Below are 13,474 nucleotides of genomic sequence, written 5' to 3'. Positions count from 1 at the left end.
CATCCGTTGGAGAGTCTGACCATCATTCAGCCGGGGATGCTACAAATATTATAGTGAATGTTTCAATTCTATCAATAAAGATTAAGCCCCAGAAAGCACATGGCTACTTAGCATGCAAAATGTCATTCTGCATGTTAAGTAGCCATGTGCTGTCGTGTTATCGGCTGAATCTTTATTTATTGATTAGATCACGTTACTCTGATGATAGTGTACAAGACAGCCTGTCTGAACTCGATCCTTAGAGTAATGTGTTACGGAGCCTTCTCTTCAATATTGTTTCCACATAACGAGCATTTAACGCTAGTCTTTTCCAATGTGGAAGCAGAAGGGTGTGAAAGCATACAGCACGATGAAGGGTGTGTCTCTAGACATCTTTAGACTGGAATAGCGGGGCCCAGTCCGTAAACTCGCCTCACAGGTGCACACGCCAGGATAGAGGACATCAGACTCCAGAGAAAATTAGCTTGAGTCCGAGTCCAAGTCGGAACGTCAATGTACAAGTCGAGTCCGAGTCATCGTGGGGGGAAAGATTCACGAGTCCAAGTCAGCGTACGCGATAATTCAGGAGCCGAGTCCGAGTCACCGTGCGCGAGAATTCACGAGGCCAAGTCCGAGTCGCGTCAATCAGCGTCCGAGTCGAGTCACGAGTCCCCCGAAAATCGGCACTCGAGTCCGACTCGAGTCCGAGTCCAGGACTCGAGTACTCCATCTCTGACATACAGACACACACAAACACACACATTTTCTCAGCTGATACCACTCTTCCACATCCATACCAACACACCTACATCATAGTTGCATACATGTATTCCAATGGCTGGCAGGGCCCCATTATACAACAGGCCCAGAAACCAAGAAATGACAAGCATGTCATTCAATGGTAAAATGTCACATCTGGTGATATACAGTAAAAATGAAAAATTGAACTATTTTCTTCCAAAATAAAACCCTGTGGTGACCACTGTTTTACATAATTAAATCTAGGAACTACAGGCTGGGGGTATTGTTCTGCACGGACACTATTGCTTACGGTACCTCCTGTGTACTTACTGCGTGCCCTTCTTTTCTTAGCTCTCTTGTCGTCCCGGGCTGCGACCCGACAACATGTCCTTTGGAGCTCTTGAATAAAGACAACTTTGCACCTTCATTGCACCACCTTCGACTCCCTATCTCTCGGCGCTACAACCCTGACATTACAAAATGCATGATTATATACCGGTATGGCGGAGAGATCAAAATATGTGGTTATAATGGGAGTGAATGGGAATGTTTTGTCCGCGAGTGTCTAATGTGGGAGTTTTTTTGTTTAATCTGATTCTGAGCAAAAACTAATAATGCACTAAAATCAATGTTGTAGCTAGTCTTCCGAGACTGTTATAAAAAAAAAGCCAACCCCCCAACATTTATTATATGGAAAATATCTGCCTTTTTGTGCACGTTTTTCATAGAAAACGCAAATTCATGTTTTCAAATTGGCAGTTAAAGGGTTAAAATCCTGAAAATAATTTAATATTTGTGATTAGGGCTGAAGTTGCATTAAAGATTAAACCCAAAAAAGTGGTTTAAAAAATATTTTAATATAATGTTTTTATCAAAGTCTTTTGCAGTGGACATTGTTGTCCCGAATGGTCAATTAGCGTAGTCGATTTGTTACACAGTGAATTAAAGGCCCATTTGAAAATGTTCAATTGGAATTCCAAAATAAATCGAGAAATAGCCTTGTTACAAATAAGCAGGCCATTTTCACCAACACAACCAAAGTTATTGCCAAATGAAATGTGAAAAATGTTCAAAAACGTCCACAGGGAGGGTTAACAAAAATAACCAATACATATATATAATATCAGGACATAAAACATAATAGTATACAATTAAAACAAAGTTTATTAAGTTGTTATTATATGCAACTGATCTTGGTAGACAGGGTAGAAGATGCAGAGAATAAGACGAGGTACCAGCAACCAGTAGGGTTACAAGTGGGGGGTCATAGAAATCTTTGTATACATTGTTTAATGATCGGTTATGAAAGTAGAGCAACATCTGCCATTCATCTTCTTTACAAATATAATGATGTCATTAATATGCGTAATATAGCAACTAACAAATATCATAGAATGAGATCAGTCTTAAATAGCATAACGTGGACAACTAAAAATCGTATCTAAGAACAGTACTCGAGTAAATGTCCCCCACTGTATGGTGTGTCCAAACAGATTATTATCCAGAAAGACTACAGACAGAGGGAGACATACATGTTATTGTGAAAGATTACATGGGAAGTCCACTGCCAACATTAATTTGGTTTTGGACAATGGTTCCTACTAAATGCTTTCTGCAAATGCTCCTGATGTCCCTCAGAGACTTCTTGGTGAGGGCAGTAAACGGATTAGGGCTCTCAGCTCATTCCTGTCACTCTGCTATTTATCAAGAGTCCCCACAGAATGTGGAGCGCCTCGCGGTGCGCTCCTCCCTTCAGAGGGTGTTTCCAGTGAGGTTCGAAGCTACTTTAACTACATGAAAGCCAGTTGTCATCTTAACGACCCCCTTAGTGTGGAGCCAGTTTATTTCAATGGATGAAATGGCCAATGGCCCCATCTACAGGTCACAGAGGAAAACCGCACAAGTGGCTGTTTCTATAAAGCAGCGGTCTCAAACTCCTTTTAGTTGAGGGGCCACATACATCTCAAGTGGGCCGGACCAGTAAAATAATAGCATTATAACCATTTCCCACCCATTCACATGAACATAAGTTACGCTTCCATATTTTCACACCACATATTTTAATGCCATTTCACCCCAGCTGTGCCCTATATTTCATTATCACTTACTTGAGCAGTTATTTTGATCATCAATCTACTTTTTGTTAAGCCAATGGTAAGAAAATCACAAAAATATATTCAGTTAACTATATATTTAGCAGACAAGCTAAAGCCATAGTATCTTTTTTTCATTATAAGTTGTTGAAACAAATATTTATTAAAATATGATTTTCTTTATATGTTTTTGATCAAGTAATTTGTTCAGGTCTATACCCCTGATTAAATAAAGGTAGAAATAATAATAACAGTGTGTGTTGTTCGCTCGATGTGAAAAGAGGATTTGCTGTGAAATAAAATCCGTACTGTATTGCTCTGTTTGGGATGTTTCAGGAATGACTGGATCAACGTTGGCCTCTGTTACCCACAAGGCACCACTTTCACCGTCATCGCCGACATCCACAACCGCCTGGCCAAGCAGACCCGCAAGACCGGCGTCTTCATGAGGACCACACAGATGGACAAGGTCAACCACTCCCAGCTGGCCCGAGGATACTACTACTGGGAGGAGGACACTGGGTCAGAGACACACACACACACACACACACACACACACACACACACACACACACACACACACACACACACACACACACACACACACACACACACACACACACACACACAAGCCCGAAAACTGTTGGTGGCCCATGCCGTTGGTGTGCTCCCTGTTATCGGACCTCACTTAGTATCAAATACAAATAAACACACACAGAAACACAAATACTAACACACAACACTACATTAGTTTGCCTCACACAAGAAAAGATTACTGATAACACTATTATAAACCATTATAAACCATAATAAAGGGGGATATTTCTAATGAAAAACAAAAAATGTTATGTATTAGGGAATTGTCTTCTAATGAAGAATTAGTTTTCATGTAACTATAAGATATTTGCTGAAAATGATGTGTGGAGATTTATATTTATGAGATACATATGTTTTTATGATTATTCAAAAGATGATATGTGTTTATAACAAAGCTTTCCTGTGTGTTGCAGTCTGCTCTTCCTGAAGGTGAAGGCTCACAACGAGAGGGAGCAGTTTGCCTTCTGCTCTGCAAAGGGCTGTGAGAGGGTGAAGATCACCGCCGTCATCCCCAAAGGCAGCCCCCCCAGCAACTGCATGGCCCAGGCCTACCCCCGACACGCTGAGATGCCCGTTGTGGATGTGCCCATGCCCAGAAAGATACCTAATGCCAGGCTGGTGAGAATATATTTCACATTGCTGTAAATAAAGGCAGTTGTAGTGGCAGTACTGTTCATGCCTTCAGAAGAACATCAACCCTTAAAGGCATGCAAAATCAATATTACACCCTATTGTACCCATCTTACACCGTAATTACACTGTTATTACAACCATATTACAAATGGACCCAGCCTGTCAAATGAATGTATGGCCCAGGATACAGAAACCATTTAAGGGTTAACCAACTCGCATGGTAGTATTGTCTAAATTTTTCTCTGAAAATAAGAAACAAATAACAAAAAAAAGAAACAAACAATTGTTTAAAACTTTGTAGGCATGTACATCCGTAGAAATAAAATGTAATGAATGCCCATTTTTTGCAACCTTATTTACATCCTCTTCAACTCTACATCCAGCCACTTTCTTGCTTTTTTAAATTTGTGTTGCTACTCAAATCTTAATGTAAAATCATTCTCTTAGCTCTGTGATTGAAAGTGTGGCGAGTGAGTGTTTAAATTGCTTCTGTGAAATGCCAAATGTTGTGCATTAATTCCAACTCTGTTTATTTGCCTGTTTACTCTCAGCAATCACCAGAACACTTCCTGGAAGTCATCCTGGAGTCCTACAGCACTCGGTTCTTCCACATCAAGGAGGACTTTGCCTTTACTGAGGTATAATCTTTTTGTCATACACACAAGCACTTTGGCTGAAGACTGCAACCAATGGTTACGGGCTACAGAACAGAAATGCTGACAATGTACAATATTTAGAGAGCGTCATAGAGGGACACAATTTCCCTTGTGCACCCATGACATATAGCCACTTCAACATTAATGCAATGTTTAGTTCTGTCCTGTAGTGTAATCGAGTGGCTCTGTTGTGACAGGTGAACGGCAAGAAGATGTACCAACCAGAAGACGGGGTGCAGCTGACAGTAATTGACGGGCATGATGGGAAGTTGGTGGAGAACAAAAGCTTCAGGAACTCCATCCTACAGGGCATCCCTGCACAGATAGACAACTACGTCAGCGGACTGAGAGACGGGTAAACACCAGTTTCTGTTCAACTACAATACAGCAGCAGCAGCATTTTCAGTGGTGGACAGTACTTTTACTCAAGTATTGTTTGTAACTTACAAATTGTAAGTGCAAAAAGAGTAACCTGCACTTTACTCCACTACAACTCAATGGGATTTCAAAAAAACCCTCTCTGTCTCTCTTAATCTTTCTTCAGTTCCATCGTCCTCATTACGTCCAAGGGCCGGCTGCTGACCCGAGGACCCTGGACCAAAGTCCTGGAAAGACTTGGAGCAGACAAAAGTATCAAATTGAAAGGTATCTATAAGTTTAACAAGGTCTACGGAGATACATTTGCCCAGTGGCTACAATGTACGTTAAATACATTGATAAAAACATATAGCATTTTCAACAGAAATGCAGCTGATGGCCCTGTTGTTTTATTGGTTGCATTTTAACCAGGTCCAAATATTACTATTTGAATATTATTAATCGTCAGCAGTTGTAAAAGGAGACAACCTGGCCGCCAAAACTGTCTTTGTTGAATTACAAGTACACATCCATCAAAAAACTGCGGAACCAAAAGGAAGGAATACTCATATCTGATCAAGCAAAAGGACATTCATAGATCAACGCTAAAACACCCTTGCGCCCTGAGGATTCCACAAGCTGTTTTTGTTTTTCCTACAGATAAAATGGCTTTCGTGGGCTTCAAGGGCTCCTTCCACCCTGACTGGATCCGTATGGAAGTACACTCCGAGCGAGCCAAGATCCATCAGGTGCTGCCCATCCCTGTGGTCCACAAGTTGAAGCTATGAGAGTGGGGAGGACAACCAAGAGACTAAGTAGCCCCCAGGATACACTAAACACAATTCCACCCCCACCACCTCCTATCCCCCCCAAAATGCGCCCACGTACACATACACACTACCAGCACTGCATAGTCAGTTGCTCCAAGCCATTGTCCAGGACCAGTGGCGTGTTTTTATTTTAAGTTTGGCGGTGAGAAAGAATGATGTGATTCTGTGTAATGTAAAGGGGATTAAGCTGTCCCAGGGACAGCGATGAAGTGTGTCAGAGTGGGTAAGAGATTCAGTAGAGGGATTCTCTGGCGGCCATATTGTATTCTAACAGCTAAACTAACAGTGGCACAGAACAGACCAAGGAAGTGCGTTGGCAGTAGAAGGGAATTTTTTGTCATGTCCAAACGGTGGTACTACATCTGTCGTTTCAGTCCGTGACGTCGTTGACCCCAAAAAAAGTGTTCCAATTGACTTGAACTACCCAGTACAACGACTTTTCTAGTCATTATTTACATCATTGAGTCTAGAAGTTATAACATGCGCAACAATCTGAAGCCAGTTATTTTCCCTCTATTCATTTGAATGAGCCGAGAGCGGGTAATCGGAGGACCCTTAAAGACAACTCAAGTAGTCTAGCGGCCAAAGTCGCCGGTCACTCTCTGAATCTCCAGTTGCTCCATTTTGTGCTTAATGTGCCACTGAGCAACTTTAAAAGGAATGAACAGGGTCTTGAATCCGACGGTGTTTCCAGGTCTCTTCATACATCCATGGATTAATAAGCCTGATTGTTTTTCCATAACATTTTATTGTTATCTTTATCTCATAGAAGTATTTTGTTGACCTTATTTTAGCTTGTGAGCTAAAGTAAATATGTGTTCAACATAAAGGTGCACCTTGTAAAGCTTTGATATAGAAACATAGACAGTCCTCTAAAAGACTTCACTATTGATTTACCCCAGCAGTCTGACATCTACAGCCACATGTTGATACCCTGTGGTGTGGTAGTCACTGTTAGAAAGAGCTGTTTGGTGATGTATATGGTCGAGCTTTGCATGAAATGATCTAGTTCCTACAATGTGTTGTTTTGAACCTGTCTAAATGCAAAATGGAAGTCTTTCAGTGGAGGGTGAAGATCAGTGGAGGGCGAAGACTTTGCAGAAGAGCGAGATGTGATAGTTTTCAAAGTGTTGATAAACACACACTTTCGGCCATTCTCTTCTGAAAGGCATTTATTGCCTGGAACAGAACAGAGTGAAAAATGATAAAGTCTCACACCTCTGCAAACACCAAGTCAATCACTGGTTGAATTGAAGGTGATTGTTGGTTGTGGAAAGTCACAGACATAGTCAGCGTGTAGGTAGGGCGATTTACACGGTGTGAACATCAAACCTTTTTACTCCATACCGATGGCACAGTTATACGATGCTGTGAGAAGATAGAACTAATTGAGGGAAGAATGAAAAAAAAGAGAACTTGAGAGAAATGACAGTGATTGGATGGGTTTATTACATTCCAAATAAGGGAAGACATTGGCAGATGTAGGGTATAGTGCTCAACGAGAGATTGAGTGTTGTACCCTTAAAAGGAGCAAAATCGGCCAGATGCCCCTTCCTCGACCACATCCTTCAGCTTTTCATGGTAATCAAGAAGATTTAGCAGGCCTGATGTATAAACCCTACATCATGCTCTGGGTGAAATACCTCCAGATCAAAAGCCTCAACTAGCTAAATTGACTTCTTTCAAGAGCACCAATGAACAGACAAAGCACATGGAATAGGGAAGGCTGTTGCCATAATAGAGCAACGTACAACCAAGAGGGATTCTCGATGGAGAGAAAGTCCCTTTGGAGGAACACAGGGATTTCAGCCTTTGTAGTACCTTTACATGCACACAAACCTATAGATCACACCCCAAACGCAAAGTGAGGCCTTTAAATGCAGGACTTTGACTTGAGTATTTCTAAAACTGTGGTATGACTACTTTTACCGAAGTAAAAGAGCTGAGTATTATGTCTCGTAAAAAAATAGTTGTATAATTGAGGTTTCATTAGAGGAAGATAACAACAACAAAAATATGAGATTATTCACATTTATTCATTTATATTGATCATTTAACAACAAATATTTCCAAGAGTCTGTTTCCATCCTGGTTGTTTGATACTTGTTTAATGACTGGCTGATTCTCCAATAGACCGTCAGTTGCTTGGCGTTTTGATGATGCGACTGCAAGCCTGTATACGAGCAGAGGGAGCAATGCTACGAGCGTGAGCTAGCTAATCTAACGCATGTCTAGGGTTTGTACTTCAGCGAGCATCTTCCCATGCAGGGACTCTGTGGTGTGGAGTGTTTCTTTGCTTGGTTATATGCCTGCTTTGTTTGAAAAAAACTGTTAAAAGAGAGAAAAGAGAAGAAGAAGAAACAAAAAGAGAAATGTTAAGTGTTTTGCATCCAGACCCGTGGTTGTTTACCTGTTTCATTCCGAGCACTTGATATTGTGATGTTCTCCTCCAGTGTTTTTTCTATATCTGTGGATGTGATCCATCGTTCTGTGGAGTGAACCAGCAAGAAGTCCATCGAAATATAAAAGATTCAATTAAATGTTAAGTCAAGGAATGTTTAAATGTGCAATTTTCTCTTTTCAAACTTACAAAGAGATCTTTCTTTCAGTTTGGCGGTCAAAATAAATCCCCTCCCCATGCCGAAATAGCTGGTCTTTTTTCGGATGTCGTCACAGTAATTTAGTGTTTTGTATGTTTAATGTGTTTTTAAAAATCCACAGATTGCTAAGAGTTATATTTTATACTTATTTATTGTACAGACACAGTGTATCCAATCTACAAGGGCCAGCTTGTATTTGATGAACATACCTGCATTTGATTTCATACTGTCCTGTATGTACAGTGTATGTAAGAAACCATATAGATCCATTTAAAGGTTTGTAGCAGACACTCATACTGCATACAGGAATATGACACTTGGTATAGTTGGCTTCTTCTCACTGTTCACCTGGATGTGTTGTATATGTTGCTTGGGCTTGTAAAGTAATGAAGCTCCATTTTTTTGAATTTCTTTCAGGACTTTTGTACAGAAATAAATGATGTTTGTCTGAATGACGCTGTGTCTGCACATGTATTTATCCAAAACAAAAGCAAAATACCACAGTGTCTTCTTGAAAAAAGTGTAATATGTGTATCATGTTTCCTACTCTCAGCAGCAGGTGGGGGTAAATCACAGATCAGAAGGACCAGGGACTATTTACTCACTGCATTACACATAATATTGCAAAGCACACAGCAAAAACAAACAAGAAAATGGGAAGGTTGTAAACAACTTAAAAAACTGATTTCAGCCCCCACTTCAAATAGTCATTAATCCACCATCATGAAATCCGTCAAATAAAATGTTCTGTAATTTCTCATTCAGCTGTTTAGGTTATGTGAACAATATGTCAATTTTGTTACTATAGGAACAGGTCTTCTTGAATAATTAAAATAAGAAAATCAATATAAGTAAAAAGCAGAGGTCGTAGAAGTACTCAGATTTTGTACTTAAGTAGAAGAACCAGAGTGTAAAGTAAAAGTCCGACATTCAAAATGTTCCTCAAGTAAAAGTAGAAAAGTATTCTCATCAAAATATAGTGAAAGTAGCGACAGTAAAAGTAGTCATTGTGCAGATTGGTCCATTTCAGAATAATATATATGATATGTTTTATAATCATTGATCATGAAAGTGTTCTCAAAGCTGGTAAAGGTGCAGCTAGTTTGAATGACAATAGCCGCGTTCACACTGGAGAACTTTTCCCGTTTTAGTTCCGATATAGTTGCGAAATGTCACGTTCACACCAAAAAGAGCCGGAACTAAAATGAGTTCATGAGAACCTTTTTACCCCCTTTTCCGTCCCTGCTAGAGAGCAGGGACTCTCATGCGGCTCTCTCGTGAGAAAAGAGCTATATTTCTGATTGACTGGGCGGATTTCAAACCACGCCCCGTAAAACTCAAAAAAAGTGTTGTGAAGCCACGATTTTATTATCCTCGCATTAGCATTATTAGCATTAGCATTAGCCCAGCGCAGAAACACAGAGAGACTAACTTATGGCAACACAAAATAAAACATGGGAGCGGTGGAGATGAGGAGGTGTCGGCGTTCTGGCGATTTACTCGGAAAGCTTCAGTAGAAGCTGCTGGGAGTCCCAGCAGCTTCTACTGAAGCCAGTCCCCAACTCCGGGGACTTCCGGCCGGGGATTTTGGGCGGCAGTATACGCCGTGAAGTTGTTTGCGGCCTGCCAGTAAACCCAAAGCAGAAGAAGAAAGAAGAAGAAAGTGACGTCAGCGCTTCATTGGCCTAAATCACCCCCAGGGACTTATTCCGGTGTGAACGCGATCTGTACTTAGTTCATCAGAACTAAAGAGTTCTGATGAACTAAGTTCTCAGGAACCTTTGTGGGAAAAGTACTGCGGTGTGAAAGCGCCTTTTGTTTACTGCAGGGTAGCTTGGGAATTTACTCCAGGTGGAACTAAAGTCTGATTTAGGACTTGTTTATATTTCACGTCATTCATCCAAATCTGTAAAGTAACCAAAGGTATTAAATACATGTAGTGGAGTAAAAGTACACCATGTACCTCTGAATTGTAGAGGAGTAGAAGTACACAGTAGCAAGAAATGGAAATTAGTACAAGTATCTCAACATTTTACTTAAGTGTAGTACTTGAGTAAATGTACTTAGTTACTTCCCCCCTGTGGTAAAAAGCACTGAGCATGGTTCCCAAGAACAACGCTGTGTAGATACACCAATCATCATGCTACACCACCCGGAGGAAAGGTCCAGTCCTGACCCACTGCTCTTCTCCCTGGCTGATCTGCCTGTAGGTGACCATCTGGCCTCTGCAGCTATATTACAAAGCAGCAGCTCAATGGTTTTCAACCCATAAGTTATCCCACAGCACACTGCTCCTTGACTACCTTTACTATCTGCCCGAATCCACTTCAAGGCACTGGTACTATCCTACCAAAAAAAAACTTGAAGAGTTTAGCCCATTTTAAACTTATGCAATAGTACTTGGTTTGGCTTTTATGAAGTGAATATACCTGCATTAACACCTAAATAAAATTAGGGTTAAAATTCGACTGGCCAGTAGATTTTCAATACCACTGGCCCAGGAGCAGTCCTTAAACATACCTTGTCTGACCAGTCATGTGGAGCGCTCTGATACCTGGCCCTAGAACAGTGGAGAGTCCCTAAACAAGCACAAATCTCACATCTGATCTGCTACTTGAATATCATATGTAGATAAATATATAGCCACTATAACTAGCTACTATATATTTCTATAAAGCAATTGTTCATATTTGGTTTCCTAAAATAATTATATTGTGGTCATTGTTGACGGTGACATTTCTGCTATGAGTTTTATTATTTTTTAAATGCGCTTTCTGCTTTCCTTTGGTTATCAGGAGGTAGACATATAATGGCTAAGTAATGAGTTATAGTAGCCTATAACATTCATTATCCTAAACTGCTGGGACATTTCCCTATACCGAATATACCTTTATATTTTCTACTCTTCACTGACTTGTCAGCAGGTCAGCATTGATGTACAGAGCCGAAAAAAGACCTTGTTTATATTGGCATCAAACCTATCAAGCCAGTGTGGCTGAAACTTTCTCTCCCTCTTCTTCTCATACTCCCTGTCACTCTCATTTAACTCCTCCGGTGAAAGCTCTGCCTTTCATCCAATACCGACGTCCGCCTCACAAAATGCTATGTTGTAGCAGTAACAACAATTTAACAAAACTGCTTGTCAAAATACCAATACCACAGGTCAATGTGAATTTTTGTCTTACTGTTATAATTTTAAGTAATATTTTGAGTGGCCCGAGCAGGCAAGTGGAAGGTACGTTCAGCTGGCCCGGGGTGTTTAATCAGTGCCTCCGGGCCTGAGGGCCATTTATAATGTCGAGCTCTGAGATGGAATTTAATGGATCGACATCATTCAGCATAATGCATAAGGTGATGTGTCTTTTGTATCAATGTACTTAAAGTGATATTTAGAAGTGAAAATTAGAGTGCAATTCACTTACACACCGCAATGGGGAATATGGACAGCAGTACAAAAGCTATATTTTTTATTACCTTAGTATAGAAAACTTTCCCATCAAACAGGAAAAATAAGTTTCTTCACAGGCCTGACTGAGTCATGTCGAAACAGAAAAACCATGACAGTTACCAGACAACACACACCTTTTTGTCTAATAACTTAGCCCTGGCTCAGGATGAACACAGCCAATCAGATACTTTAGAATGTTCAGTTTTAGACTACACAATGAAGGACATCTCATGTGATTGTATAAAAAAATGTTTTATTCTCATATTCTGTGAAAAATCAAACAGAAATGCAGGTGCTACTTGTGTGTGAAATATTGAAATGCTGCTGGATGTGAACAAACACAACACACACCAAGAGCTGCAGGTCTGATCAATAACTAGAATGTGTCTACAGGAGACACTTCATTCACTCAACATGGCTTTTGTCACAGAAAGAAATGAAAAAGGTTTATAATTGTTGCCACGAGTACCTTTCAAAACAACATAAAAAGTAATTGATTTCATCTGACGATATTAGGACAACAACAAGTAACTAAAGGAACCAGACAGCACTGATTTTAAAGAGCATTTCACTCTGTGGCAGAAAAATGATTTCCAAAATGTTCTTGTCCGAGGACCCGGAAAAGGCATCGTCACATGCTCCTGCAGCCCATCACCACGGGACAGAAGACCCTGTGAGTCCTCACTCTGCGTGCCGTTCCATCACAGCTCCTGTTTCAGATGGCCGGCGCTGTTTCCCTCCAGGTCGGGCTTCTTGCTCTCAGACTTCTTCTTGCCCTTCTTCTTAGTGTTGACTTCATTGGGCTGCTTGTCTTTGCTGTCGTCCTTTTTGCCGGCCTTCCCGGGGAACACTTGTCCCTCCACGGTGACGTCCGCGCAGCGCTCCTGGGAGATCAGGAAGTCTTTAACCTCCCAGGCGTAGCTGCCGTCCCGCAGCATGAAGATCACCCTGTTGGAGCCCACCACGAACCTGCAGGGGGACACGGAGGAAACACAGAACTTATATGATGCTCCTGTGATATGCTATGTTTGAATAAGAAGTGAGGAGAATAGTAATAACACCCCGAAATGAGTTAGCACTTCCTGTCTCGAAGTCTGTTTTTTGTACATGTTTTGGGTTAGATACCAAAAATAAGGTCTGTGGTTACCACAAGCCGACAAGGTTCTGTTTTCTGACATAAAGTACAAAAGTAACGTACAACACTCATGAATATCTGAAGCTTTTATCCTGGTTGCTAGTAAGTGACTAAATGAGACTACTAAATATCATTACGTCTAACATTAGCCACCTTTAGCTTAGTGGTGGTGATAAACTATAGGGATGCGTGTGGCGCAGTGGGATAGTGCGCTGATCTTCGAATCAGAGGATAGCCAGTTTGAGTCCCACTGCAGTCAGCATGTCGTTCACCCCAAACTGCTCCTGTGGGGATTGCCCACAGTACTGAGTGTGCAAGTCGCTTTGGATAAAAGCGTCTAACAAGTGACATGTAATGTAATAAACATGACCGTGATGCAGTTTGTTTATAGCCTTATTATTTGTT

The 13,474-nt window shown here is 40.9% G+C and overlaps 2 protein-coding genes across 2 annotated transcripts; one reads left to right on the top strand and one right to left on the bottom strand.

Annotated features, from left to right (window-relative positions):
• Positions 1-3,149: 3,149 nt before the first annotated feature.
• On the top strand, positions 3,150-8,939 carry LOC104949298 (cell migration-inducing and hyaluronan-binding protein-like; the record flags this gene model as incomplete). The annotated part of the gene is made up of 6 exons (XM_010775640.1): positions 3,150-3,335; positions 3,824-4,028; positions 4,595-4,681; positions 4,897-5,054; positions 5,244-5,344; positions 5,717-8,939. Coding segments are annotated over 6 exons (865 nt in total), but the record flags the coding sequence as incomplete, so codon positions are not given.
• A 3,226-nt stretch (positions 8,940-12,165) lies between these two features.
• Positions 12,166-12,929, bottom strand: LOC104949297 (LDLR chaperone MESD-like). The gene has a single exon (XM_010775639.1). The coding sequence runs from the start codon at positions 12,870-12,872 to the stop codon at positions 12,636-12,638; it is 237 nt and encodes a 78-aa protein (XP_010773941.1). The 5' UTR covers positions 12,873-12,929; the 3' UTR covers positions 12,166-12,635.
• Between the last annotated feature and the right edge of the window lie 545 nt (positions 12,930-13,474).

The sequence above is a fragment of the Notothenia coriiceps genome, unplaced genomic scaffold, assembly GCF_000735185.1.
Source record: "Notothenia coriiceps isolate Sejong01 unplaced genomic scaffold, NC01 NC01_scaffold00015895, whole genome shotgun sequence".
NCBI classification, from domain to species: Eukaryota; Metazoa; Chordata; class Actinopteri; order Perciformes; family Nototheniidae; genus Notothenia; species Notothenia coriiceps.
The sequence above is the reverse complement of the archived record's forward strand: the minus strand, read 5'-3'. Positions and strand labels throughout refer to the sequence as shown.